This window comes from Aquarana catesbeiana, linkage group LG04, assembly GCF_042186555.1.
Source record: "Aquarana catesbeiana isolate 2022-GZ linkage group LG04, ASM4218655v1, whole genome shotgun sequence".
NCBI classification, from domain to species: Eukaryota; Metazoa; Chordata; class Amphibia; order Anura; family Ranidae; genus Aquarana; species Aquarana catesbeiana.
In genome coordinates this window covers 8,990,361-9,016,227 of record NC_133327.1, presented here as the reverse complement: position 1 = coordinate 9,016,227, position 25,867 = coordinate 8,990,361, and the positions used below count along the sequence as shown (strand labels likewise).

At 45.3% G+C, this 25,867-nt stretch overlaps 1 protein-coding gene across 7 annotated transcripts in view; it reads left to right on the top strand.

Moving 5' to 3' along the window:
- Window positions 1–19,107, top strand: part of LOC141139029 (uncharacterized) — a 73,179-nt gene extending 54,072 nt beyond the window's left edge. For 5 of the 7 annotated variants that reach the window (XM_073624801.1, XM_073624802.1, XM_073624805.1 and 2 more), the window contains 6 exons: window positions 865–1,041; window positions 7,790–7,951; window positions 8,610–8,756; window positions 11,026–11,202; window positions 18,281–18,361; window positions 18,975–19,107. In XM_073624801.1, coding sequence (XP_073480902.1) covers window positions 865–1,041; window positions 7,790–7,951; window positions 8,610–8,756; window positions 11,026–11,202; window positions 18,281–18,333 — 716 coding nt within the window. In that variant the 3' untranslated portion in view covers window positions 18,334–18,361; window positions 18,975–19,107. The remainder of the gene's footprint in view (window positions 1–864; window positions 1,042–7,789; window positions 7,952–8,609; window positions 8,757–11,025; window positions 11,203–18,280; window positions 18,362–18,974) is intronic. The other 2 variants (XM_073624806.1, XM_073624803.1) reach the window with 1 other exon arrangement.
- Window positions 19,108–25,867: the final 6,760 nt, after the last annotated feature.

Sequence of the window (25,867 nt, the reverse complement as noted above, 5' to 3'; positions counted from 1 at the left end):
ATTTTCCCCTGTTGTAGCAAATTGGATCATGCTATGCTCGGGTTTTTCGTCTTCCTCTGGATCAACTGTGGGTATAGGATTGTGTATATGGGATTGTATAATGTTATTTTTTATTTATTTTTATGGTTAAACTAGATGCACTTGTGTCTTTTTTTAACCCGATTAACTATGTAACTATTAAGGGCCTGCCATTGTATTGCACTATGCACTTATCCACTTCCCCTTTTCTCTTTTTATGTGTGTTTTGTCACTTTGCACTGTGCTCTTTCTCACATTGCGATTAGTAGGGTAATTTGTAATAAAAACATCTTTGCCATTCTGCAGCTTCCCTCCAACCACTTTGCATATCATTTAATATATACTGTAATTCTCTACTTGCCAAATCAACTGCAGAAATCTTCCTCCACTAAGTCTGGCTGTAGCCACTTTAACTGTGGGCAGCTGAAGCTGCTGCCTGTTCACTTCCTGGATTTACACAGACACACAGAGGCACACCTCCACTCTGCAGCTTTCATTTGCCCTCTTATGACTCATCCCAACTCCCTTCCTGGCAAAATCTCATGAGGGTTAGAGAGAGAGCTGTGCATGATGTCATAAGCCTAGGCTAATGACCAGAGAAGAAACAGGAAGTGGGCTGTATAAGGTATTTACTGGCAGAAAAAAAAATGTTTTACTATCCAAAGTTAAAACAACTACAAGGGCAGAAGATTTAATAGATGGAAAGTTGAAAAAATGACTGAAGGTCCACTTTAAGTTTTCACAACACCACAGGACTTAAAAAGAAAAAAAAAACTGCCAAGCTAAAGTTTTGTTGCCCAATGAATGAATGAATACCTGTCAAAAATATGTTTCTGTTTCTTCCAGTTAAAAAAAGTGGGCAGTGTCCTCATGTGGGGCCGCCTGGTACCTTTATGCTGTATAAATGTCCATCTGTCAACACAACCGCATGTGTAAATGATGTGGACTGCAAAGGTCACCAGAAGTGCTGCAGCGAGTCTTGTGTCAACAAATGCCGGGACCCTATGGGTCAGCCAACCGTAGGTAGGTCTGCCATGTGCCATACAGAGATAATAAGATATTCTGATGGGGAGATGGCAGTAGACTAACTGACCCTATGTGACAACTAGGGATGAGCTTCGTGTTCGAGTCGAACCCATGTTCGACTCGAACATCGGCTGTTCGATCGTTCGCCGAATTGCGAACGTTATGGGCCGTTCGCGCTAAATTCGTGTGGCGCGTCACGGCCCATAATTCACTGCGGCATCGCAGTGCATTGCTGGCTGATGATTGGCCAAGCATGCACTATGACCCGCATGCTTGGCCAATCACAGCGCTGTCAGTAGAGAGAGCTGTAATTGGCCAAAGCCAGGGTGGCTTTGGCCAATTATGGCTCAGGGGATTTAGTACACACCCCACACTATATAAGGCCGCCTGCACGGCGGCCCTGTGTAGTGTGTGTTCCGGTGTGCTGAGAGATAGAGAGAGAGAGAGACAGTGTCATTTGATTTGAGTTAGATAGATTAGGCAGAACAGTCAGTCAGTTAGCTGCACTTACAGTGTATTGTGTATATATATGCATCCCAGGTGTTGCATATATATATATACACTGTATTCAGTTTAGCTAGATCTGTTCCTGTTATCTTCTATCTAGACTATTTACATTTAATGCAGTGCGTCCTGCTCACAGTGTTCAGCTAGATCCGTTCCTGTTAAATTCCTACTGACCGGCAGGCTTGTCTGGTTACAGTATATAAAGCTACCTGAAGAAAATTACAGGTGTTCTATTTGATCCTATTAGTACCACGGTCAGGCAGCTAGACTATTTACATTTAGTACAGTGCGTCCTGCTCACAGTGTTCAGCTAGATCCGTTCCTGTTATCTTCCTACTGACAGGCAGGCTTGTCTGGTTACAGTATATAAAGCTACCTGAAGAAAATTACAGGTGTTCTATTTGATCCTATTAGTACCACGGTCAGGCAGCTAGACTATTTACATTTAGTACAGTGCGTCCTGCTCACAGTGTACAGCTAGATCCGTTCCTGTTATCTTCCTACTGACAGGCAGGCTTGTCTGGTTACAGTATATAAAGCTACCTGAAGAAAATTACAGGTGTTCTATTTGATCCTATTAGTACCACGGTCAGGCAGCTAGACTATTTACATTTAGTACAGTGCGTCCTGCTCACAGTGTACAGCTAGATCCGTTCCTGTTATCTTCCTACTGACAGGCAGGCTTGTCTGGTTACAGTATATAAAGCTACCTGAAGAAAATTACAGGTGTTCTATTTGATCCTATTAGTACCACGGTCAGGCAGCTAGACTATTTACATTTAGTACAGTGCGTCCTGCTCACAGTGTACAGCTAGATCCGTTCCTGTTATCTTCCTAATGACAGGCAGGCTTGTCTGGTTACAGTATATAAAGCTACCTGAAGAAAATTACAGGTGTTCTATTTGATCCTATTAGTACCACGGTCAGGCAGCTAGACTATTTACATTTAGTACAGTGCGTCCTGCTCACAGTGTTCAGCTAGATCCGTTCCTCTTATCTTCCTACTGACAGGCAGGCTTGTCTGGTTACAGTATATAAAGCTACTTGAAGAAAATTACAGGTGTTCTATCCCAGCTTAGTGCAGCTACAGGCCATTAGTATGTCTGGAAGGCCAAGAAGGAGAGGCAGACAGTCACAAGCCAATAAGAGAGGGCAAGCAGGCTCTGTGTCTAGTGCTGGTCGTGGAGACGGTGCATCCTCATCAGCACGTGGCCATGGGACACGCTTGGCCTTTTTTTCGGCAGCTGGCCATGTTGAGCCGCAACATGCGGAAGACTTGGTCGAGTGGATGACCAAGCCGTCCTCATCCTCCTCATCCTCTCTCACCCATGCCCAGGGTGCTTTGTCTGGCAAAGCAGCGGCCTCTTCCCTCAGCTCAATGTCATCAGTGACTCCTTCCCTAGCTCCACCATGTCCTCATGAGGATTCCCTCGAACTGTTTGACCACAGTGTTGGGTACATGCTCCAGGAGGATGCCCAGCGTTTGGAAGGCTCTGATGACGATACTGAGCTCGATGAAGGCAGTAACATGAGCGCGGACAGAGGGGGTGCCCAAGAAGGACAGCAATCTGGCAGTCATGCTCCCCCTGCTGCAGCATACTGCCAGGTTTGCTCCAGTGATGAGGAGGGAGGGGATGATGAGGTCACTGACTCAACGTGGGTGCCTGATAGGAGAGAGGAGGAGGAGGAGGAGGAGGAGGAGGAGGAGGAGGAGGAGGAGGCGGCAGCACATCACCAACGAGGCAGGATGCCCTCCAGGGGCCAGCCTAAGGGCAGCACATTGACTGCATCACACCCCAAAGCTCCACATGTGCAGGGCGCTGCAGTCTCTGCGCGTTATTCAAAAAGTTCTTTGGTGTGGGCCTTTTTTGAGACGAGTGCATCAGATCGCACCGCTGCTATTTGCAACATATGTCTCAAGCGTATCTCGCGTGGCCAAAATATCTCCCGCTTGGGTACCACATGCTTGACCAGACATATGTTGACCTGCCATGCAGTTCGTTGGCAAGCGTATCTAAAAGACCCACACCAAAGAACAAAGAGGATCTCTCCTTGCTCCTCATCAGCTGAGATTTCCAACCCCACTAGACCTTCAGTCCTCTCTGAGACCTGCAGTGAGAGGAATGAAGGTGTAGAATTAGGTGTGTCACAGCCAAGTACTTGTGGGCAATCTGCTTTTGGTACACCGACATCAGATTGTACCAGGCAAATTTCCCTGCCCCAGCTGCTGCACCGCCGAAAGAAGTTTGCTCCCAGCCATCCACATGCCCAGCGGTTGAATGCTAGCTTGGCAAAATTGCTAGCACTTCAACTGCTGCCTTTTCAGTTGGTAGACTCTGCCCCCTTCCGTGAGTTTGTGGAATGTGCGGTTCCTCAGTGGCAGGTACCCAAACGCCACTTTTTCTCACGGAAGGCGATTCCGGCTCTCTACCGGCATGTGGAAGGCAATGTCCATGCCTCGCTGGACAGGGCGGTCAGCGGTAAGGTGCATATTACCGCTGACTCATGGTCCAGCAGGCATGGACAGGGACGTTACCTAAGTTTCACGGCGCATTGGGTGACTCTGCTGGCAGCTGGGAAGGATGCAGGACAAGGTGCAGTAGTGTTGGAGGTTGTTCCGCCACCACGCCTCCAAAATGCTGATTGTGACACACCTCTCTCCTCCACCCCCTCCTCTTCTTCTTCCTCCATGGCCTCTTCCTCGGAACCAGCGGTGCTCCGTAGGCGTTCAAGGGGCTACGCAAGTACGCAGGCCAAAAGATGCCATGCGGTGCTTGAGCTGGTGTGCTTGGGGGACAGGAGCCACACTGGGGCAGAGGTTCTGTCAGCTCTGCAGGGGCAGGTTCAGAGGTGGTTGACGCCACGCCAACTTAAGGCAGGAATGGTGGTTTGCGACAATGGCACCAACCTCCTCTCTGCCCTCCGACAGGGACAAATGACCCATGTGCCCTGTTTGGCTCACGTCCTTAACTTGGTGGTGCAGCGGTTCTTGGGCAGGTACCCGGGCTTACAGGATGTCCTGAGGCAGGCCAGGAAAGTCTGTGTGCATTTCCGCCGGTCATATAATGCCAGTGCTCGGCTGACGGACCTCCAAAAGGAGTTTAACCTGCCCAAGAACCGCCTAATCTGTGACATGCCCACCAGGTGGAACTCAACGTTGGCCATGCTGCAGCGGCTGCACACGCAGCAGAGGGCCATAAATGAGTACCTGTGCGACTATGGCACCAGGACAGGGTCAGGGGAGCTTGGTTTTTTTTCCCCACGCCAGTGGGCCATGATCAGGGATGCATGCACTGTCCTGTCACCATTCGAGGAGGCCACGAGGATGGTGAGCAGTGACAGTGCATGCATCAGTGACACTGTCCCCCTTGTCCACCTGTTGGAGCACACGCTGCGTGGAATAATGGACAGGGCACTTGAGGCAGAACAGAGGCAGGAAGAGGAGGACTTCCTTAGCTCTCAAGGCCCCCTTTATCCAGACAGTGTTCCTGCGTGCCCGCCGATCACACAGGAAGAGGACGAGGAGGAAGAGGAGGAGGAGGAAGATTGTGTCAGTATGGAGGTGGAGCCTGGCACTCAGCATCAGCAGCAGTCTTTAAGGGATCAGTCCCAAGAAACACATGGACTTGTACGTGGCTGGGAGGAGGTGGCTGCGGACCATGTCGTTCTTAGTGACCCAGAGGACTCCGGACCGAATGCCTCAGCAAACCTACGCTGCATGGCCTCCCTGATCCTGCAAAGCCTGCGTAAGGATCCTCGTATTCGTGGTATCAAGGAGAAGGACCAATACTGGCTGGCAACCCTCCTTGATCCACGTTACAAGGGTAAGGTTGCGGACCTTATCTTGCCATCGCAGAGGGAGCAGAGGATGAAACATCTTCGGGAGGCCTTGCAGAAAGGTCTGTGCAACGCGTTCCCAGAGACTGGGAGGTTACAAACTCCTGTTTCTGGACAACGTGTTGCTGAGGCTTCGGTCAGTCAAAGAAGGAGCGGTGGAGAAGGTGGCCGTCTGACCGATGCGTTCAGACAATTTTTTGGTCCGCAGCCCCAAGGTATGATCGGTTCCAGCAACCATCGCCAGCGTCTGTTTTACATGGTGCAGGAATACCTAGGGGCAAGATCAGACTTGGACACCTTTCCCACCGAAAATCCTCTGGGTTACTGGGTCTTGAGGATGGATCACTGGCCAGAGCTTGCACAGTATGCAATTGAGCTACTGGCCTGTCCTGCATCCAGCGTTCTTTCGGAACGCACATTCAGTGCTGCTGGAGGCGTGGTAACCGATCACAGGGTGCGTCTGTCCACCGACTCGGTCGATCGGCTGACCTTCATAAAAATGAATGAGTCTTGGATCACCACCAGCTACCAAGCACCTGATGCTGATGTAACCGAATAATTTTTTTTGAAATCTCAGATCCCTTCAAAGACTGCCTATGCTGATGCTGAGTGACTATCCCTGAGTAATTATCCTCTTCCTCCTCAATCATCACGCTGATAGCTTGTTGCAGTGTTGTGGCACCAGCACCAGTGCCTAAGGCCCAATTTTTCTGCCCCTGTCTAACAGGGGCGTGTAATTACAATTTTTGATGCAATACTTTGCAGCAGGGCTCGTTCCTGCGTTCCAACTAGAGTGTCTGTGAGGGGTTGCAGTGTTGTGGCACCAGCACCAGTGCCTAAGGCCCAATTTTTCTGCCCCTGTCTAACAGGGGCGTGTAATTACAATTTTTGAAGCAATAATTTGCAGCAGGGCTCGTTCCTGCGTTCCAACTAGAGTGTCTGTGAGGGGTTGCAGTGTTGTGGCACCAGCACCAGTGCCTAAGGCCCAATTTTTCTGCCCCTGTCTAACAGGGGCGTGTAATTACAATTTTTGAAGCAATAATTTGCAGCAGGGCTCGTTCCTGCGTTCCAACTAGAGTGTCTGTGAGGGGTTGCAGTGTTGTGGCACCAGCACCAGTGCCTAAGGCCTAATTTTTCAGCTCCTGTTCAACAGGGGCATGTAATTACAATTCTTGATCTAATATTTCACAGCAGGGCCCTGTGAGGGCTTACAGTGTTGTGGCCACAGCAACACCTAAGGCCCAAATTTCTGCTGAGTATATAGGGCAGGACCCTACTTTCAAACATCTAACTTACAAACGACTCCTACTTGCAAACGGAAGGAGACAACAGGAAGTGAGATGAAATCTACCCCTAGGAAGGGAAATTCTCTCCTGTAAGAGTTAATATGGGAAAACAAGTTCTCCTTTCCACTGATGCTTTCCAATCCTTGTTCCACAAAAAAACCCAAATTTTCAAAAAACATTTTTCATTGGGACAAAAAAGTGAGGTGAAATCTTCTGAAGAGGAGGAAAGACAGCAAAACAAATGTCACAGGGGTGATAACCCTTCCCTATGTTTTCCAAAAAGCTTAGAAAAGATTTTTTGGCTGGAGCTAAACACGTTAAAAATGTTCAAAATTACAAACAGATTCTACTTAACAACAAACCTACAGTCCCTGTCTTGTTTGCACCGCCTGTATACTGCTGTTCAGAGTATATAGGGCCTGGTGGCCCCACACCTTTCCTTATTTTAATTTGGGTGCGGGGTTCCCCTTAATATCCATACAAGACCCAAAGGGACTGGTAATGGACTGGGGGGTACCCATGCCGTTTGTCTCACTGATTTTCATCCATATTGCCATGACCCGACATGACATTAAACCCGCAAGCAGTTTTAAATGAGATTTTTTCCTTTAAAAATGACATTTGGTGCAGGGACTGTTCTAAACATGGGAAACACGCGTCACTTTACAGGCATACTATAGACACCCCCCAGGTACGATATTTAAAGGAATATTTCACTTTTTTTTTTTTACTTTAAGCATCATTAAAATCACTGCTCCCGAAAAAACGGCCGTTTTTAAAAGTTTTTTTTGCATTGATACATGTCCCCTGGGGTAGGACCCGGGTCCCCAAACCCTTTTTAGGACAATACCATGCAAATTAGCCTTTAAAATGAGCACTTTTGATTTCGAACGTTCGAGTCCCATAGACGTCAATGGGGTTCTAACGTTCGTGCGAACTTTCGGTCCGTTCGCGGGTTCTGGTGCGAACCGAACCGGGGGGTGTTCGGCTCATCCCTAGTGACAACATATCAAAGGAACATTCTTGGGTTTCAAATATTTTTCTAAATTCCGAGCTAGAGTCATGTGACTCAATGAATTAATTAATGGCAAAATATTTGTTTATGTTTTTTCCAGTTGAAAAAAGTGGGGAGTGCCCTCATGTGTTGCCGCCCGGTATCGTCATACGGTATGCTTGTAAATCTGTCAACACAACTGCCTGTGTGAATGATGTGGACTGTGAAGGCCACCAGAAGTGCTGCAGTGAGTTTTGCGTGAACAAATGCCGGGAACCCATGGGTAAGTCAACCATAGTAAGTCTGTCATGTGCCATACAGTGATTAGATGTTACCAGTTAGATCGAGGGATGCTGGGCTGTGGCAGTGCCAAAGGGACACCCATGGCTCAAATTTTTGGCTGGTTCTTAAGGAGCCAGCTAAAATTCACTCTGTGTGTAGCCAACTTAATCTAATGCCACGTACACACGAGCGGTTTTGCCGTCGGAATAATCTCTGAAGGTCCGACGGAATTCCGTTCAAGCTGTCTTGCATACAATTCCAACTGTCCAGAACGCAGTGTGTATGCAACATAAGTGTTTAGCTCAAAGTAAGAGGTCAGAGTGTATAGCTTGGGGCACATCTATACAAAAAACTCACACAGGGACCACCAGGCTCCACATGGTCTGTACTGGGTTTCAATGCCCACTTTAAGGGACACCATTCAGATGATATTAATTATTTATTTATCTAAGTGTTTAGATCAAAGTAAGAGGTCAGATGGTAAAGGTGGGGCACATCTATACACTTGTTTTTGGTGGCAAAAAAACGTACACAGGGACCACCATTCTCCACGTGGTCTGTACTGGGTTCTACTGTCAAATTTTAGGGACACCATTCAGATTATATTAATTGTTCATATAAAAATATCAGAACCTTACACAATGTTTCCTCTATTTTAGATAAACCTGGAACCTGTCCAGTGCCACCTGAAAGATGTTTGAAAGCTCCACGACTCGACGGCATCTGTACCAAAGACCATCAATGCCCCGGACACCAGAAATGCTGTGTCCGCTTGTGTGAATATGACTGTGTAGGCCCTGAAAAATGTGAGTCAGCACAATCTAAACATAGAGAAACAACTACAATACAGGCAGACAATTTCCAGAGAGAATACATCTTCCGTCATTCTTGTTTTGCAGAAAGAATTGCCTATTTGCTTGCTGTTCCGTATTTAAGTTCTTCCTTTGGTGGTCATAATTATATGTGATTAACATCCTGTCCTCCATCCAGCCAAAACTTTTATTTAATATTGGATAGAGTGGGAAAGGGTTATCTCTCATTAGGCTTAACGTATATTGCTGTCTCAGTCCTATTAGTAAAAAGTCTCCTCACTTTCTGTCAGGACAAATCTCTTCAGTGGGGACACGCACATTTTGAGTAGTTTGGTAACCTCTGAAAATGTTTTATCGCTGTCTATGCCCTACCGTACCCACCATTTCTTGTTCTGGTGTCACAGGGCTCCCCAAATCACTCTCCTTGTCTGTTGGTTCATTTCTACCTATTATTTACCCAAAATGCAACCTTAAATCTGGCCTTCTAGTGAATACAGTTTGGTTATAATCACAAATAGGCATGAGCCGAACACCCCCCTGTTCGGTTCGCACCAGAACATGCGAACAGGAAAAAAGTTCGTTCGAACATGCGAACACCGTTAAAGTCTATGGGACACGAACATGAATAATCAAAAGTGCTAATTTTCAAGGCTTATATGCAAGTTATTGTCATAAAAAGTGTTTGGGGACCTGGGTCCTGCCCCAGGGGACATGGATCAATGCAAAAAAAAGTTTTAAAAACGGCCGTTTTTTCAGGAGCAGTGATTTTAATAATGCTTAAAGTCAAACAATAAAAGTGTAATATCCCTTTAAATTTCGTACCTGGGGGGTGTCTATAGTGTGCCTGTAAAGGGGCGCATGTTTCCTGTGTTTAGAACAGTCTGACAGCAAAATGACATTTTGAAGGAAAAAACTCATTTAAAACTACCCGCGGCTATTGCATTGCCGACAATACACATAGAAGTTCATTGATAAAAACGGCATGGGAATTCCCCAAAGGGGAACCCCGAACCAAAATTAAAAAAAAAAAATGACGTGGGGGTCCCCCTAAATTCCATACCAGGCCCTTCAGGTCTGGTATGGATATTAAGGGGAACCCCGGCCAAAATTTAAAAAAAAAAATGACGTGGGGTTCCCCCTAAATTCCATACCAGACCCTTCAGGTCTGGTATGGATTTTAAGGGGAACCCCGCGCCAAAAAAAAAAAAAAAACGGCGTGGGGTCCCCCCAAAAATCCATACCAGACCCTTATCCGAGCACGCAACCTGGCAGGCCGCAGGAAAAGAGGGGGGGACGAGAGTGCGGCCCCCCCTCCCTCCTGAACCGTACCAGGCCACATGCCCTCAACATTGGGAGGGTGCTTTGGGGTAGCCCCCCAAAACACCTTGTCCCCATGTTGATGAGGACAAGGGCCTCATCCCCACAACCCTGGCCGGTGGTTGTGGGGGTCTGCGGGCGGGGGGCTTATCGGAATCTGGAAGCCCCCTTTAACAAGGTGACCCCCAGATCCCGCCCCCCCCCTGTGTGAAATGGTAAGGGGGTACATAAGTACCCCTACCATTTCACGAAAAAAGTGTCAAAAATGTTAAAAATGACAAGAGACAGTTTTTGACAATTCCTTTATTTAAATGCTTCTTCTTTCTTCTATCTTCCTTCATCTTCTGGTTCTTCTGGCTCTTCTGGTTCTTCTGGTTCTTCCTCCGGCGTTCTCGTCCAGCATCTCCTCCGCGGCGTCTTCTGTCTTCTTCTCCTCGGGCCGCTCCGCACCCATGGCATGGGGGGGAGGCTCCCGCTCTTCTCTTCTTCTCTTCTTCTTTTCTTCTTTTCTTCTTTTCTTCTCTTCTTCTCTTCTTCTTCATTTTCTTCTCCGGGCCGCTCCGCAATCCATGCTGGCATGGAGGGAGGCTCCCGCTGTGTGACGGCGCTCCTCGTCTGACAGTTCTTAAATAACGGGGGGGGCGGGGCCACCCGGTGACCCCGCCCCCCTCTGACGCACGGTGACTTGACGGGACTTCCCTGTGACGTCACGGGGAATGCCACCTGTGGGTGAGCAAACCTTAGGTAGGTCTGCCATGTGCCATACAGAGATAAGATGGATGTCTTATGAGGTGATTGTAGACTGCCCCCTAGAATGTGACTCTACATCCAAAAGACATTTTTGGGTTTCAAATAATTTTCTAAATTTTCTAATTTTCTAAATTACTAAGCTAGAGTCAAGTGATCCAATAAATTAATGTCAAAAATATGTTTCTGTTTATTCCAGTTCAAAAAAGTGGGCAGTGTCCTCATGTGGGGCTGCCTGGCACCGTCATGCAGAACACATGTCAATCTGTCAACACATCTGCTTGTGTGAATGATGTGGACTGCGAAGGTCAGCAGAAGTGCTGCAACGAATTGTGTGTCAACAAATGCCGAGACCCCATGTGTAAGCCATCTTTAGGTAGGTCTGACATGTGCCATGCATACATAGGGTAGTTGTTTGATTGGGGGATGGTCATAGACTGACCATCCGTATGTGACTCTATATCAATGAGACATCTTTGGGTTTAAAATATATTTCTGGTGAAGGTCACCAGAACTGCTTACCAAGATAAGATGGTTGTCTTATGGGGAGATAGTCATAGATTGATCCTTTGTACAGAATATAAATTGTTCTGTAGGCTTAGACCTGACTGGTAGGCTAGTGCTGAGAGATAGGAACAGCATAGGACAATTCATGAGCAGCAATGGGAAATTCAACAAAGGGTAGGTTTTCTCTTACAGTGGAAACAAATCCTTACATGATCAGCATGTCCTTTAATTAATTCTTTTTTTTGTGCATCAGTGCAGATAATTTACCCATCGGGTCACTGGTGCTGTCACAGACAGGATGTTAGCAGATACTACAGCCCACAAAGCTAGGGAAGCACACCATCTTTGTATGGGGAAGCGATTTTCAGACACCCTTGGTCCTCATGGGGGACTTGCATAGCTTTCAGAGACACCCAATTCAGTAGCAAAATTGATGGGCAGAAGAGATGATCAAGTTCGGACAAGCCATTAACTTAAGGCAGCGCACTGGTCAGTCAGTTATCAAAGATCTTTCCAATGACGAATCTATTCATGAGCTGGAAAGGTTGTTTTAGTCACACATGAATGTCCTGAACAAATAATGTTTGGGAAAATCTATTCCAAATTATAAATTTCTTTTTCGTACATCACGGGACACAGAGCTGTATAGTAGTAACTATGTGGGTTATAGGCCTACCTTCAGGTGATGGACACTGGCACACCCAAGACAGGAAGTCCCCTCCCCTATATAACCCCTCCCATACCGGGAGTACCTCGGTTTTTTCGCCAGTGTCTAAGGTGTTGGTCACGGCTAAGGATGTGTTATGAAGAGCTCTGCTGGAAAGATCCTTTTGGATCAAACAAGCTATGCAACCAGATCCAGTGGATGGTACCCGGGCTTCGGTAAAGAAGAACAAGGTTTTGCCTGTAATGCCTCTCTTAGGAGGGCTGGATCCTGGTTTCCAGTACTTTGGTTATACACTACATACCAAAGGTTTTTTCTGGCAGGATGCGGTACAGGTCAAGGGGAGTGGAAACCCTGTCTAGGAACTGTTGACATGGCCCGCCGTAATGGGTGAAGATTGGGTCTGTTTGATTTTCAACAGAATCCTGCGACAGGAGAGGTAAGCGAAGGTTCCTAAAAGAACTTAGATCACTTAGGAAACCTTCTTTGAGCTGATGTTGTCATGCCTGTAAGTTACCACTAGAGGGTGTAAGTATAAATAATTTCACATGTCTCCTCTGTGTGCTGGGAGGATTCGTCTGCAGCTCCCTTGTTAGCCAGGATGATCGCAGCCACTGGTGGTAGTGAGAGGATAGTTTCTGGGGGTCCCCATAGTAACGGAAACCCGCTCTCAAGGTCACTCACGGCTGCCCTACGGTAGTGGTATGCATGTTCCCCTGTGGCTTCCGATCCTCGAGCGACTTGCGGCTCTCGTTTTCGCTCCCTCCTCCTTCCCTCTTCCCCCACACCATATCCCACAGCGGCACCAGCACGTGCTGCCGGAATGCTGTTTTAAATAAGCAGGCGTTCCGGGAAGGGGAGAAAAGGAGGTGTGGCTTAGCGCAGCGGCCGATACGTGCCTGAACGTCCATGTTGCTTGGCGGCCCTACCCCTTAAAAGCCTCTAATTTCTGAACAGTCTGGCTGATGGAGGGACACAGCAGCGCTGGGGCAGGCATGTAAGCTGGTGTATGGAGGCATTTCCAAAAGATACATCTTGCTCAGCATCAGGCTGAACTTTATTAGCAGCTTTTTTTGCTGGACTATAGCTCAGCAGTAGTGTTTTTTGTAAGTACCTCTGCTTTTGTGCTTAGGACTATGCCTTCCAAGACTTCGGGGACTAAGTTTCCAAAGAAGTCTCCAAAGGTATCACCATCAGGCTCTGAGGATCCTGGTCATTCCTCCCCAGTACCATCCTCCCCTGATAAATCAGATGTGGTTGCCCAGGGTGAGCCATCAGGACTGTCAGGTGCTGCAGCAGCCCCCATCCCACCTGCCCCTGTTTATGTTACTGAAGAAGTTTTTGCTTCAGCCCTGGGAGGGTTGGAGGAGAGGTTGACAGCATTAATCGCATATTCTTCCCCGGCCTGGAAAGAAGCGCGGCAGATCTCCCTCTTCCCCCTCGGGCTCTTTAGCAGGAGAGCAGCAGTGGCCAGAGGAAGTTGAGTTACCCTCAGGGGACCTGGAAGAGGGACATTTTGATGTCTCCTCTTCTGAGGAGTCAACAGTAGAAGAACCCTTTTCAGCCTCACAGTCTGAAAAATTGATGGTGCAATCCCTTACTGAGATGGTTTGTTCGGCATTTAAATTGCCCTTAACACAGCCAGCTGGAAGGCCTGTCTCTTCCTTAGGTTCTTTGAAGGCTCCTCAAACTATGTACAGTACTCCTTTCCTGCCCATCCTTTGTTGGAAGAGCATATCTATGAGGATTGGGATCATCCGCATAAGCATTTTCTTCCTCCTAAAAAGTTCTCTGCACTTTATCCCATGGAGGAAAAATTCACCAAAAAGTGGAGTGTGCCAGCAGTTGACACTGCTATCTCCTGTGAATAAGAGTGTAACTTGTCTGGTGGACAATGTACAGATGTTCAAGGATCCATCGGGTAAGAGGTTGGAATCTTTATTAAAGACCTCTTTTTCCTTGGCAGGTGCTGTAGCAGCAATAGGCATTTGTCAATCCCTGAAGGACCAGATGAAGCAGGTTCTCAAGGTTATCCCTGCTCAGCAAGCGTGGGGCTTAGCCGAGCTGCCAAGGCTGTTATGTTTTGCAGTTGACGCTATTAAGGATTCTATTCATCAGGCCTCGCGCCTTTCATTCCTGTTGCTACATATGCGTAGAATCCTGTGGTTGAAAAATTGGTCAGCCGAGGCACCTTGTAAAAAGCTCTTGGCTGGGTTTCCGTTTCACGGGGAATGGTTGTTCTGTGATGATTTGGACAAATATACCCAAAAAATTTCTAATGGGAAGAGTACTCTTTTACCAGTTAAAAGAAGGAGTAGGCGCCCTTCCTTTAAACGGTCTTCCTCTCCAGTGCCAGGGACATCAGTCTATAGGCAGTCTCGATGGCCTCCGCTGTCAGGTTCTAGAGGAAGAGCTCAAGGTCAAGCCCAGGGACACAAAAAGCCCTGAGGGTGAAAACCGACTAAGCAGAGCCCCAAGGCCCCCTTATGAAGGGGCGCCCTCACTCAATCGAGTGATTCTCAAGAACCTGGCTGGAGGAAATCCAGGAGAGATGGGTCATCTCTACTGTATCTCTAGGTTACAAACTGGAGTTGCAAGAATTTCCACCTCTTCGTTTTCTGAAATCAAGCGTTCCCAAAGATCCAGTAAAGAGAAAAACTCTGTTTCTGGCACTAGACCAGTTATTGTCCCAGGGGGTAATCATAAAGGTTCCCGCAGAGGAGCACGGCTTGGGGTTTTATTCAAATCTCTTCACAGTTTCAAAACCAAACGGAGATGTCAGGCCCATTCTAGATCTCAAGGGTCTAAATCAATTCTTAAATGTCTCCTTTCACATGGAATCAATCTGGTCAATAGTCTCCACCCATCAGGGGGGAAAATTGCTAGCGTCAATAGACATCAAAGACGCACATCTGCATGTGCCTATTTTCCCCGCTCACCAGAAACTCTTACGGTTCGAAGTGGAGTAGCACCATTATCAGTTTGTAGCCTTGTCCTTCGGTTTGGCTACTGCACCCCGGGTGTTTACAAAAGTTCTGGCCCTGCTTCTGGCCAGACTAAGAGCTCAGGATGTAACAATAATGGCATACTTGGACGATCTACTACTGGTGGATCAGTCGGTAGACCGCCTGAACCATGGTGTACTCAGCACAGTCAGGTATCTGGATCCTAGGCTTGGATTCTCAATCTGGAGAAATCGGCCCTACGTCCAGTAAAAAGGCTGGAGTACTTGGGTCTGGTCCTAGATACAGAGCAGAGGAAGGTATTTTTGCCCCAGGCGAAAGTTGCTTCTATAAGAGGACTGATCCAGGTGGTCAGGGAAGATGGTGGCTTCATTCGAAGCTGTCCCATATGCCCAATTTCATTCAAGACTGTTGAAAAACATTATTCTGTCCGCTTGGAACAAGAAGGTTCAAGCTCTGGACTTTCCGATGTGTCTGTCCCAGAGGGTGCGTCAAAGCCTCTCTTGGTGGTTGATGCCCAGAAATCTGCAGAAGGGGAAATCTTTCATTCCAGTTACCTGGAAGGTGGTGACAACAGACACCAGCCTTTTCGGTTGGGGAGCAGTCCTGGGAAGGATGACTGTCCAGAGCAGGTGGTCTGTACTCGAGAAGACCCTGCCCATCAACATGTTGGAAATTCGGGCGGCTCACCTGGCCCTGAGGGCCTGGACGCTTGAGTTACAGGGTTCTCCTGTCAGGATTCAATCCAACAATGTCACTGCAGTGGCCTATATCAATCACCAAGCGGGCACCAGGAGTCACGCTGCCCAGAGGGAGGTGAACCAGATCCTGGCCTGGGCAGAGAAGCATGTACCTTGCATATCTGCGGTCTTTATTCCAGGAATAGAGAATTGGCAGGCAGACTTCTTAAGTCGCCAGCAGTTGGTTCCGGGTGAGTGGGCTCACATCTGACATCTTCCTGACCATATGTCAAAGATGGAGGACCCCGGACATAGATCTGATGGCGTCCAGGTTCAACAAGAAAGTGATCAACTTTGTGTCACGAACAAGGGACCCACTCGCATATGGGATGGATACGTTGGTAACTCCTTGGGATCAGTTTTCACGAATTTATGCTTTCCCCCCCAATTCAGCTATTACCATGGTTTCTTCGCAGGATCAAGGTGAAAAGGAAGCTGGTGATTCTTATAGCCCTGGCATGGCCCAGGAGGTCCTGGTATGCAGAAATCATAAGGATGTCTGTGGGGGACCCATGGACCCTTCCACTTCGTCCAGACCTGCTCTCACAGGGCCCAATATTCCACCCTTCCTTACAAACTCTAAATTTAACGGTTTGGCTATTGAATCCCACGTACTAAAGAATCGGGGGCTTTCTAGGTCAGTAGTGTCTACCCTGATTAATGCAAGGAAGCCGGCTTCCAGAGTCATATATTATAGAGTCTTGAGGGCCTATTTGTCTTGGTGCGAAACCAAGGGTTGGCATCCTTATAAGTATATCATAGGTAGAATTCTTGCCTTTCTACAATTGGGCGTGGAAATGAAGCTGGCCTTAAGCACTATCAAAGGTCAGGTCTCGGCCTTGTCGGTATTGTTTCAAAGACCACTGACTATGCATTGTTTGGTTCGGGTCTTTATACAGGGAGTAACTCGGTTCAAACCGCCAGTTAAGTCACCCTTGTGTCCATGAGACTTGAACCTGGTTCTGTCAGCATTGCAAAAGCAGCCCTTTGAGCCTTTGCGCCATATTCCCTTAGTCCTTTTGACTAGGAAATTGGTGTTTCTGGTGGCTGTATCCTCTGCTAGAAGGGTATCAGAATTGGCTGCTCTTTCTTGTAAAGAGCCATATTTGATTGTTCATAAGGATAAAGTGGTATTATGTCCTCATCCAACCTCTCTGCCTAAAGTGGTGTCAGGATTTCATTTGAACCAAGATGTCCAGAACCTAGTTCTGATGAAGAGAAGTCATTACATTCTTTGGATGTAGTGAGAGGAGTTAAGGTCTATCTGAAGGCTACTGCTCAGATAGCCTTTGGATCTGAGAAGGCCCTTCTCAGATCCGGAAGACGGATGTTTTGTTTGTGCTGCCAGAAGGGCCCAGGAAGGGGCAGGCAGCATCGATATCTACTATTTCCAAGTGGATTTGGCAAGTTATTGTTCAGGCTTATGGTTTAAAAAGAAGAGTTCTGCCTTTTCAAATTAGAGCACACTCTACCAGAGCAGTTAGTGCTTCTTGGGCAGTGCATCACCAAGCCTCCATGGCTCAGGCCTGCAAAGCCTTAACCTGGTCTTCGGTACATACATTCACTAAATTCTATCAGTTGGATGTAAAGAGGCATGAGGATATCGCCTTTGGGGCGCAGTGTGCTGCGGGCTGCAGTATAGGTCCTCACGTCTGATGGCCCCCTACTTTATTTTTGGTGTCTCCCTTCCCTCGTTTGGCATTGCTTTGGGACATCCCACATAGTTATTACTATGCAGCTCTGTGTCCCAAGATGTACAAAAAAGAAAATAGGATTTTTATAACAGCTTACCTGTAAAATACTTTTCTTCAAGTACATCACGGGACACAGAGCTCCCGCCCCTCTTCTTGGGATACTTATTGCTTTGCTACAAAAACTGAGGTACTCCCGGTATAGGAGGATTTATATAGGGGAGGGGACTTCCTGTCTTGGGTGTGCCAGCGTCCATCACCTGAAGGTAGACCTATAACCCACATAGTTATTACTATGCAGCTTTGTGTCCCGTGATGTATGAAAAAGAAATTAATAATTTGGAATGGATTTTCCCAAACATTATTTGCTCAGGACATACATATTCATGTGTGGCTAAAACAATCTTTCCGGCTCATGAATAGATTTAATACTATGCAGCTCTGTGTCCCGTGATGTACTCGAAGAAAAGGATTTTACGGGTAAGCTGTAAAATCCTATTTTTCTCCAAAGATTGGTTGGCAATGTGATGTCTATAGAGGTGATATAATTATTTCCTGATATGAACATTATCTGGTGGTCATCATGTTATATGCATGATGGAGAGACACATAATTTTCCTCTATACAAAGAATTAGTATGACCTCATCTGGACTATGCAGACCAGTTTAGGGCCCCAGTTCACAAAAAAGGATTTTGGGTAACTGGAGAAAGTGCAGAGAAGAGCAAATAAAAGAATAATGGGCATGGAGGACTTTGGATATGATGAAAGATTAGCTGAACTGAATGTATTCCCCTTTGAGAAGAGTTGATTAGGGAGGATATGATTACTATGTATATGTATATAAATCATCCATATAGTAAACTTGGTTTTAATATGTTCACTTTAAGGTCGTTGCAAAGGACAAAAGTGCACTCTTTGCACCTTGAGAAAAAAAGGTTAACCTCCACATACGGAAAGGCTTCTTTACAGTAAGTGTACAAAACGTTTCTAGAGGAGCTAGATTTAGACATTTCTGTAGATTGCCAAATACAAAAAATATAACTGGCTAATAATATTTATAGTAAGGCAGTTGATCCAGTGAGTATCTAAAGGCTTTGCTTTCCCTATTGAAGCAAATAAGACAATGCTTTTCCTTCCTCTGGAAAACTGCAAGTTAAGGGCACATTTACTTCTTTTTGGTGAGTTTACACACATTAGATTGAATGTTATGTGCATCATTGCATTAAGGCAGGCCATTGAAAATAATGGGCTGCCAATGTACCCTAAATCAAATAAATAAATAAAAACCATATGACTTTTTTTTAATAATAATGCACCATTGCCATAATAAGTTGGGGAACTATTCACAATTAATGGCACCAAGGTACAGTAATGCATATTATTTGCGGTATCTCAACGCAGAAGTTTTTATGGGCCGTTAAAGCATCTGAGGATGTAGGTTTTTCATTTATTTATTTTTGTATTTGGTTTGAACATGAACAAGATGTCTTTTTATCAACATATCTATGCTAACTGATTACTTATAAGTTACTATACGAAACACTGGGTATATTACTGTAATGATTTTTCTCTTTCTTGCAGCTCCCCCCAGAAGCCTATGGATGGTTGAACCCAGTCTGATCAGATCAATTTTATGACTAATCGCCTCCAAATACATCCTCTGATAGTGCTCTGTTAATTATTAAGAGAATTAATAAAACACAGATTGACCTTATTCCTACATTATGTGCATTATTTCTATACAGTGCATCCAGGAAAGTATTCACAACGCTTCACTTTTTCCACAGTTTGTTATGTTACAGCCTTATTCCAAAATACATTCAATTAATTATTTTCCTCAAAATTGTACAAACAATACCGCATAATGACAACGTGAAAGAAGTTTGTTTGAAATCTTTGCAAATTTATATACAAAAAAAATAGAAAAAAAATCCAATGTACATACAGTAAGTATTCACAATGGTTTGTAGCAAGAGATATACAAATAAACCGCCCCTGAATCTCTCTTACTCAACTGCGCCAAAGAAAAGTGCAAAGCTATATAAAAGATGTGTAAATTAATACAAAATATGTGTACATACACAGTGTACAGTGAAAAAAAAACAAAAAAAAAAAACAGGTGTGGTTCAATTGCTGTTTTGCTGAACACGAGAGTGGGAGGCTATACAATCTGGTGAGTGCGCTCTTCAGAGGGAGTATTGTCACTATCACAGTGGTGTGGTGGAAGAGTAGAAGATTTTTCACACAAGAAGATTGAAAAACAACTGTTGAACTTGATTATTCATTTCTTGTAATTTATTATTTATAGTGACACTTTTCACTGGGTGTTCAAGAATTTCTTTTCATGATAAAATTAATATTTTTCATGACACTATTATTATTATTATTTTTATGCATAAGTAGAGGGTCATAGGCATTATGCTGCTCTGACCCATTATTTTACACAATTTATATTAGCGCCGCTATCTTTATCTGTACACGTGTGAGAGGTATAGTTTTGGGATTCTGATCAGAGTAAGTATTCACAGCCTTTGCTCAATAAATACTTTGTTGAAGAACCTTTGGCACCAATTACAGCCTCAAGTCTTTTTTTGAGTATGATGCTACAAGCTTGACACACCTATTTTCGGACAGTTTCTCCCATTCTTTATTACAGGACCTCTCAAGCTCCATCAGGTTGGATGGGGAGTGTCAGCGCACAGCCATTTTCAGATCTCTCTCAGAGATGTTCAATTGGGTTCAAGTCTGGGCTCTGGTTGGGCAACTCAAGGACATTCACAGAGTTGTAGCCACTCCTTTGTTATCTTGGCTGTGTGCTTAGGGTCGTTGTCCTGTTGGAAGATGAACCTTCACCCCAGTCTGAGGTCCAGAGCACTCTGGAGCAGGTTTTCATCAAAGATGTCTCTGTACATTGCTGCATTCATCTTTTGCTAGATCCTGACTAGTCTTCCAGTTCCTGCCGCTGAAAAACATCCCCACAGCATGATGCTGCCACCACCATGCTTCACTGTAGGGATGTAATTGGCCAGGTGATGAGCGATGCCTGGTTTTCTCCAGACATGACGCTTGCCATTCAGGCCAAAGAGTTCAATCTTTGTTTCATCAGACCAGAGAATTTAGTTTCTCATGGTCTGAGAGTTGTTCGGGTGCCTTTTGGCAAACTCCAGGCGGGCTGTCATGTGCCTTTTACTGAGGAGTGGCTCTGTCCGGCCATTCTACCATACAGGCCTGATTAGTGGAGTTTTGCAGAGATGTTTTTTCTTCTAGAAGGTTCTCCTCTCTCCACAGAGAAACACTGAAGTTCTGTCAGAGTGACCATCAGGTTTTTGGTCACCTCCTCGACTAAGGCCCTTCTCTCCCGATCGCTCAGTTTGGCCGGTTGGCCCGCTCTAGGAAGAGTCCTGGTGGTTCCAAACTTCTTCTGTTTATGGATGACGAAGGCCACTGTGCTCATTGGGACCTTCAATGCTGCAGAAATGTTTCTGTACCCTTCCCCAGATCTGTGCCTTAATACAATCCTGTCTTTGAGGTCTACAGACAATTCCTTGGACTTCATGGCCTGGTTTGTGCTCATGTCCAATCAACTAAGTTTACCACAGGTGGACTGCAATCACGTTGTAGAAACATCTCAAGGATGATCAGTGGAAACAAGATGCACCTGAGCTCAATTTTGAGTGTTATGGCAAGGGCTGTGAATATTTATGTACATGTGATTTCTTTTATTTTTTATTTTTAATAAATTTGCAAAGATTTCAAACAAACTTCTTTCACGTTGTCATTATGGGGTATTGTCTGTAGAATTTTGAGTAAAATAATGAATTTAATCATTTTGGAATAAGCCTGTAACATAACGAAATGTGTAAATTAATGTATAATACATGACATATAATAATGCAGGTAACAACAAAATAGTGAGGGGCAACCAGATATTTGCTAACCAAAGAGTACCAACATTTATGAACGACCAAGGCCAAAAACACCTCCCCCACAGGAAAAAACAGTAGGTGCACAGGAAGCAGCCCCACCCAAAAAAACTGAAGAAAATGTGTAAACAATAAGGAACAAGGGGGAAAAAAGAAAATGGGGGAGGAAAGGGGGGGGGGGGAATAAATAAGATGGTGAGGGGGGAGAAAAGAAAATAAGATGAGGAGAAAATAAAGGGGGGGGGGCGGAAAAATCCAAAAGGGGAAAATAGGTGCTAGGTATAAAAATAGGGGCTGACCCTAATTAGGATGGAATAATGTGAACTGTCAGGGGGTACAAATACAGATGGCCCCTTGGGACGTGGTCGACAGATCACCAATCATTCACACCAGAAACGGTAAAGTAAATAATCTCAAAGAATAAGGGATACCAGGATGAAACAGCCTGGCATGGAATACAATGATAATTCGAAAGGTTTAATAAGAGCAAACCAAAAATGCTAGTTTGAGGGAACAACCCATATCATATACGCATATAGGTGGAAGCATGTATCAAATATACCAACTAATTGAAATATAAGGAGCACAGATCCCAAAATAGGGCAAGGACACTCCCACAAGAGTAATCAGCTGCCAAACCTTTAGGCTTTAGGACGAGGTACCACCTTTTTCTGTGCAGGTTGTGACTTGGGGGATGTTTAGCTCTTGTGATGCATTTGTGAAGTGAGCTCACGTCAGACAGGAACTATAGTTAAGGGCTCGGCAGCCCACTTTTATTAAAATGCAAAAAGAAAGTTTGTTAACTTGACCACACAGGGCTTCTTTAGCCTTGGATGCAGCAGTCTGCTGTATGGGCCCACTCCTGGCCTCCTGATAGGGTTCTCCCAGCACCCTGGGCTTTTCTACTTCTCAGGAACAGAGGGCTTTCTCCAGGCCCCTCTGTGGACTTACTAGTCAACTCAGATTTCTCTGACTCTCAAGACTCAGTTTTTGTAGCTGCTGACTTTTAATTTTTACATAGGTGACTGGAGCTCCTCTTTCATCTCCAGTTTTTGGATCCTGCCATGTAGAATCCCGCCAAATGCAAGCATTTTACATATTAAACCAGTCACTTGAGAATCGGCATTACAAAAGAAATTAATCGCTGTTATTTTGGAACACCACATTAGCTTGACCCAGACTCTTCAAGGCCGCACTGTAAAAAACATGGAGATTGCTATGTTTTCACATTGCAACAATAACATGTTCTAACAACATATTTCTGCAAAGTTATTCAAGTAAGTGAACCTGTTATTATATGGGGAAGCTGGAATTAGCATATAAGCACCCAGTATTTAATTTATTCATTAGAGAAGCATATCATTTTTTTCCATCAGCTCCCTTCTTTTGTTTACTTTACAAACACTTTTAAGTCTTAGGAACAGAAACAATTCACCAGCACAGGACATGTAGACTAAGGTTATAGCCCTGGCTACTTTTACGAGCCCTTTGACCCACACAGATAATAAAAGGATGAAAAATTCAAAACACAGCATATATAGACACCTAAAGAAGAAGAATAGCCACAATTTGCTTTTAAAAATATGTGTAACAACCTATCCCTGAACATTGATCCCACTGGCCCTCACCCAAGTGTCTAACTGCCTGATCCATTTCTCAATTATATAGGTTCACCTTACTCATCATGTACATTCCACATCCTGTCCATGAAAGGCTCACTGTTAAAAGTACATATATTCTAGTAAAAAATGTTTATTTTAACTGAAAGGCCATAGAAGTACTGGGAGATATTAGGGCTTTCCTTTACAGATATGGCAGTTAGGACACAACCTAAAGTACAGAAATCCATGGTATTAAAATGGAGATAATTAGGGCATTCTTGCCACACAAGAAGTAACAACGAGGGATCTGTTGGACCAGTGGGAACTAAAAGTTTTGAAATCATGACATGTTAGAGCCATTGTGTAAAGAGCACGTTTAGGCTTCCTTCATACTGATGATAGTCTGCGGTGGGTTATTTTTAAAAGGGTGGTATAGTAGTGACTGACAGGCGTTGGGAGACTCCTGTTGTTTGTTTTTGCTATATGGTCCTATTGAATTCAGTGGGTGCCACCTGTTAAACTCTGAATCCTGAGTTAAAAAATTATGCGGCTGCAATATGTATACAGCCCTCTCTGATTGTACTATTATGCTGCGTACACACGAGCAGACTTTGACGGACTGAACTTCGAAGGACTTTGACGGAGTTCCAACGAAACTGACTTGTCTACACACGATCACACCAAAGTCCGACTGATTCGAATGTGATGACGTACGACCGGACTAGAATAGGGAAGTTCATAGCCAGTAGCCAATAGCTGCCCTTGCGTCATTTTTGGTCCGTCGGACTAGCATACAGATAAACTGATTTTTCGATAGGAATCGAGTCCATCGGAAAGATTTGAAACGTGTTCTATTTCTAAAGTCCGTCAGATTTTTCAACAGAAAAGGTACGATGAAGCCCACACACGATCGAATCGTCCGACCGATTCGTTCCGTCGGACCTTTGCTGTCTAAAAGTCCGGTCTTGTGTACACAGCATTAGGATTCAGGTCGGCAGACGGGGGGGAGCTGGGCATTAGAACCATGGATCAGCTGCCTGTTTTTACTAACCCCCTCCAGCTGCCTGTGTGAAGGGGCCTTTACTCTTGGCAAAGCGAGTGAAAATCCCCTTGTCATTATTGTAATTTTAGAACTGTGTGAAGTTTTTTTTTTCTAAAACCAAAATGATAGTACCTGTCCCAACCTGTGTTCAATCAGAGTCATTGTAGGGAACCTCAATCAGGAAAAGTCCCTTAAAAATAGGAACATTGCCAAACACCCAGCAGTTCAAAATCTCTTGAAGTGGCATTGTTTTGTTGCAGTGTCAGTCCACAGAGTTTTAGCAATAGCTGGGAAAAGGCCTTAATATGCCCGATTCTCTTCTCTATCATCAGGAGATTCAGCTTACAAGGATAGTTGACTGGTGCAGACATACCTCACATAAGCAATAGACTATATGAAATTCTTAGCTCTTCATCTCCAAGGGCTGCTATGGTCCTCCTTGAAATATTATCTTTCCCCAGCTGAACATCTGACTAATGGACCTATTTGTAGTGCACAAATATTTGTCAGAGCCTCATATCTTCTCATATCCTCTCAATGCCCCATACACACTATCAAATTTTCTGCTGATTTTTTTCCTTCATATTTACCAAAACAATATAACATGAGGTCAAACCTTAATGAGTTTCAATTAGTATGCAATCAGGCAGGCCCTTGCACTACATGGTTTTGGTAAATCTGAAGACAAAAATCAGCAGAAAATCTGATAGTGTGTATGGGGCTTAACAGACCCTACCTTTCATCTATGGTTGTCAGAACCACCCATTTTATTGATGTAGCCACATGGAGCCCACCAATGCATCTTTACAAATTGCTCAGGTTTTTACCTTTCCTCTTTCTTTTTCTTTCTCACATAGACTGATAAGATTTCAAAATCTCTGTCATGATCCTGGAACGCCTAGAGGTACCCTGTAACATACCCGACTGTGAAGCCCAAGATGACGAGGGTGGTCTTTTGTCCAATTCCCATCCAAGCACCTTAGGTAGTGGGGACAGGGACTGCTACGGCAGCGGGAGGGTGCAGGTGCCAGGAAGTCAGAGCAGTGAACTTGAGCTGTGAAGCACAAAGATCCACTGTGTGGAAATATGGAGTCAGGTCACCACCTGGGCTCGGCAGCAGCCAGGAACATAGGAACAAAATCACAATCAGGTTGCAGGTCATAGGCAGGCAAGGGTTGGCATTGTGCTGACAGCAAACTACAAAGTCACGAGGCAGAGTTGTGGTCAAAAGTCCAGTCCAGGGTTGGTAACACAGATGAGAAGCAGGCATAACCGACAAGAAAAATCCGAAGAGAAGCGTCAGCTGAGTCAGTAGCAAAAACAGTGGGTTTTCAGGAATATAGAACACAAGGATCAGAGCTGAAGACAATCCAGCGTTGATGCTAGGCAGACCTCAGATTTAAATAGGCCACCGTGTACCAGGATTTGCTCATGTATGCACATGTGTTCCATGGCCAATGTTTCCACATGCACATTCTCATTCTTCTACGTCTTCTCAAACAGCTATGCTTATGAGTATGTGCACCTCCTTGCGCACACGTACAAGCATGGAGCAAGAGCAGAATATGTCCTTTACACCAAACACGAAATCCATTTATTTGTGCCATCTACTTTGACAAGAAGGCCTCAAATGCCAGCAGCTACTAAGAGACACATTTCTAACCAAACAGTACCAGTCGCCCATGTTCCTACACAAAATCTTCCCTTTGGTCCCTAGTACTGTACATGCTGGTAATGTCAAAAACTGGGGCATGACCAATATACATGGAGCATGGCCCCTTCAAGCTCAAACCTTTCTGGTCTACAGCTAAGTAGATAACCTGCAGACTGACTGGACTCTCTCTCCAAGGTGATCCCCTGACACTACTTTTTCATCTCACTCCTCTATCCAGGAAGGCCAAAAAAACT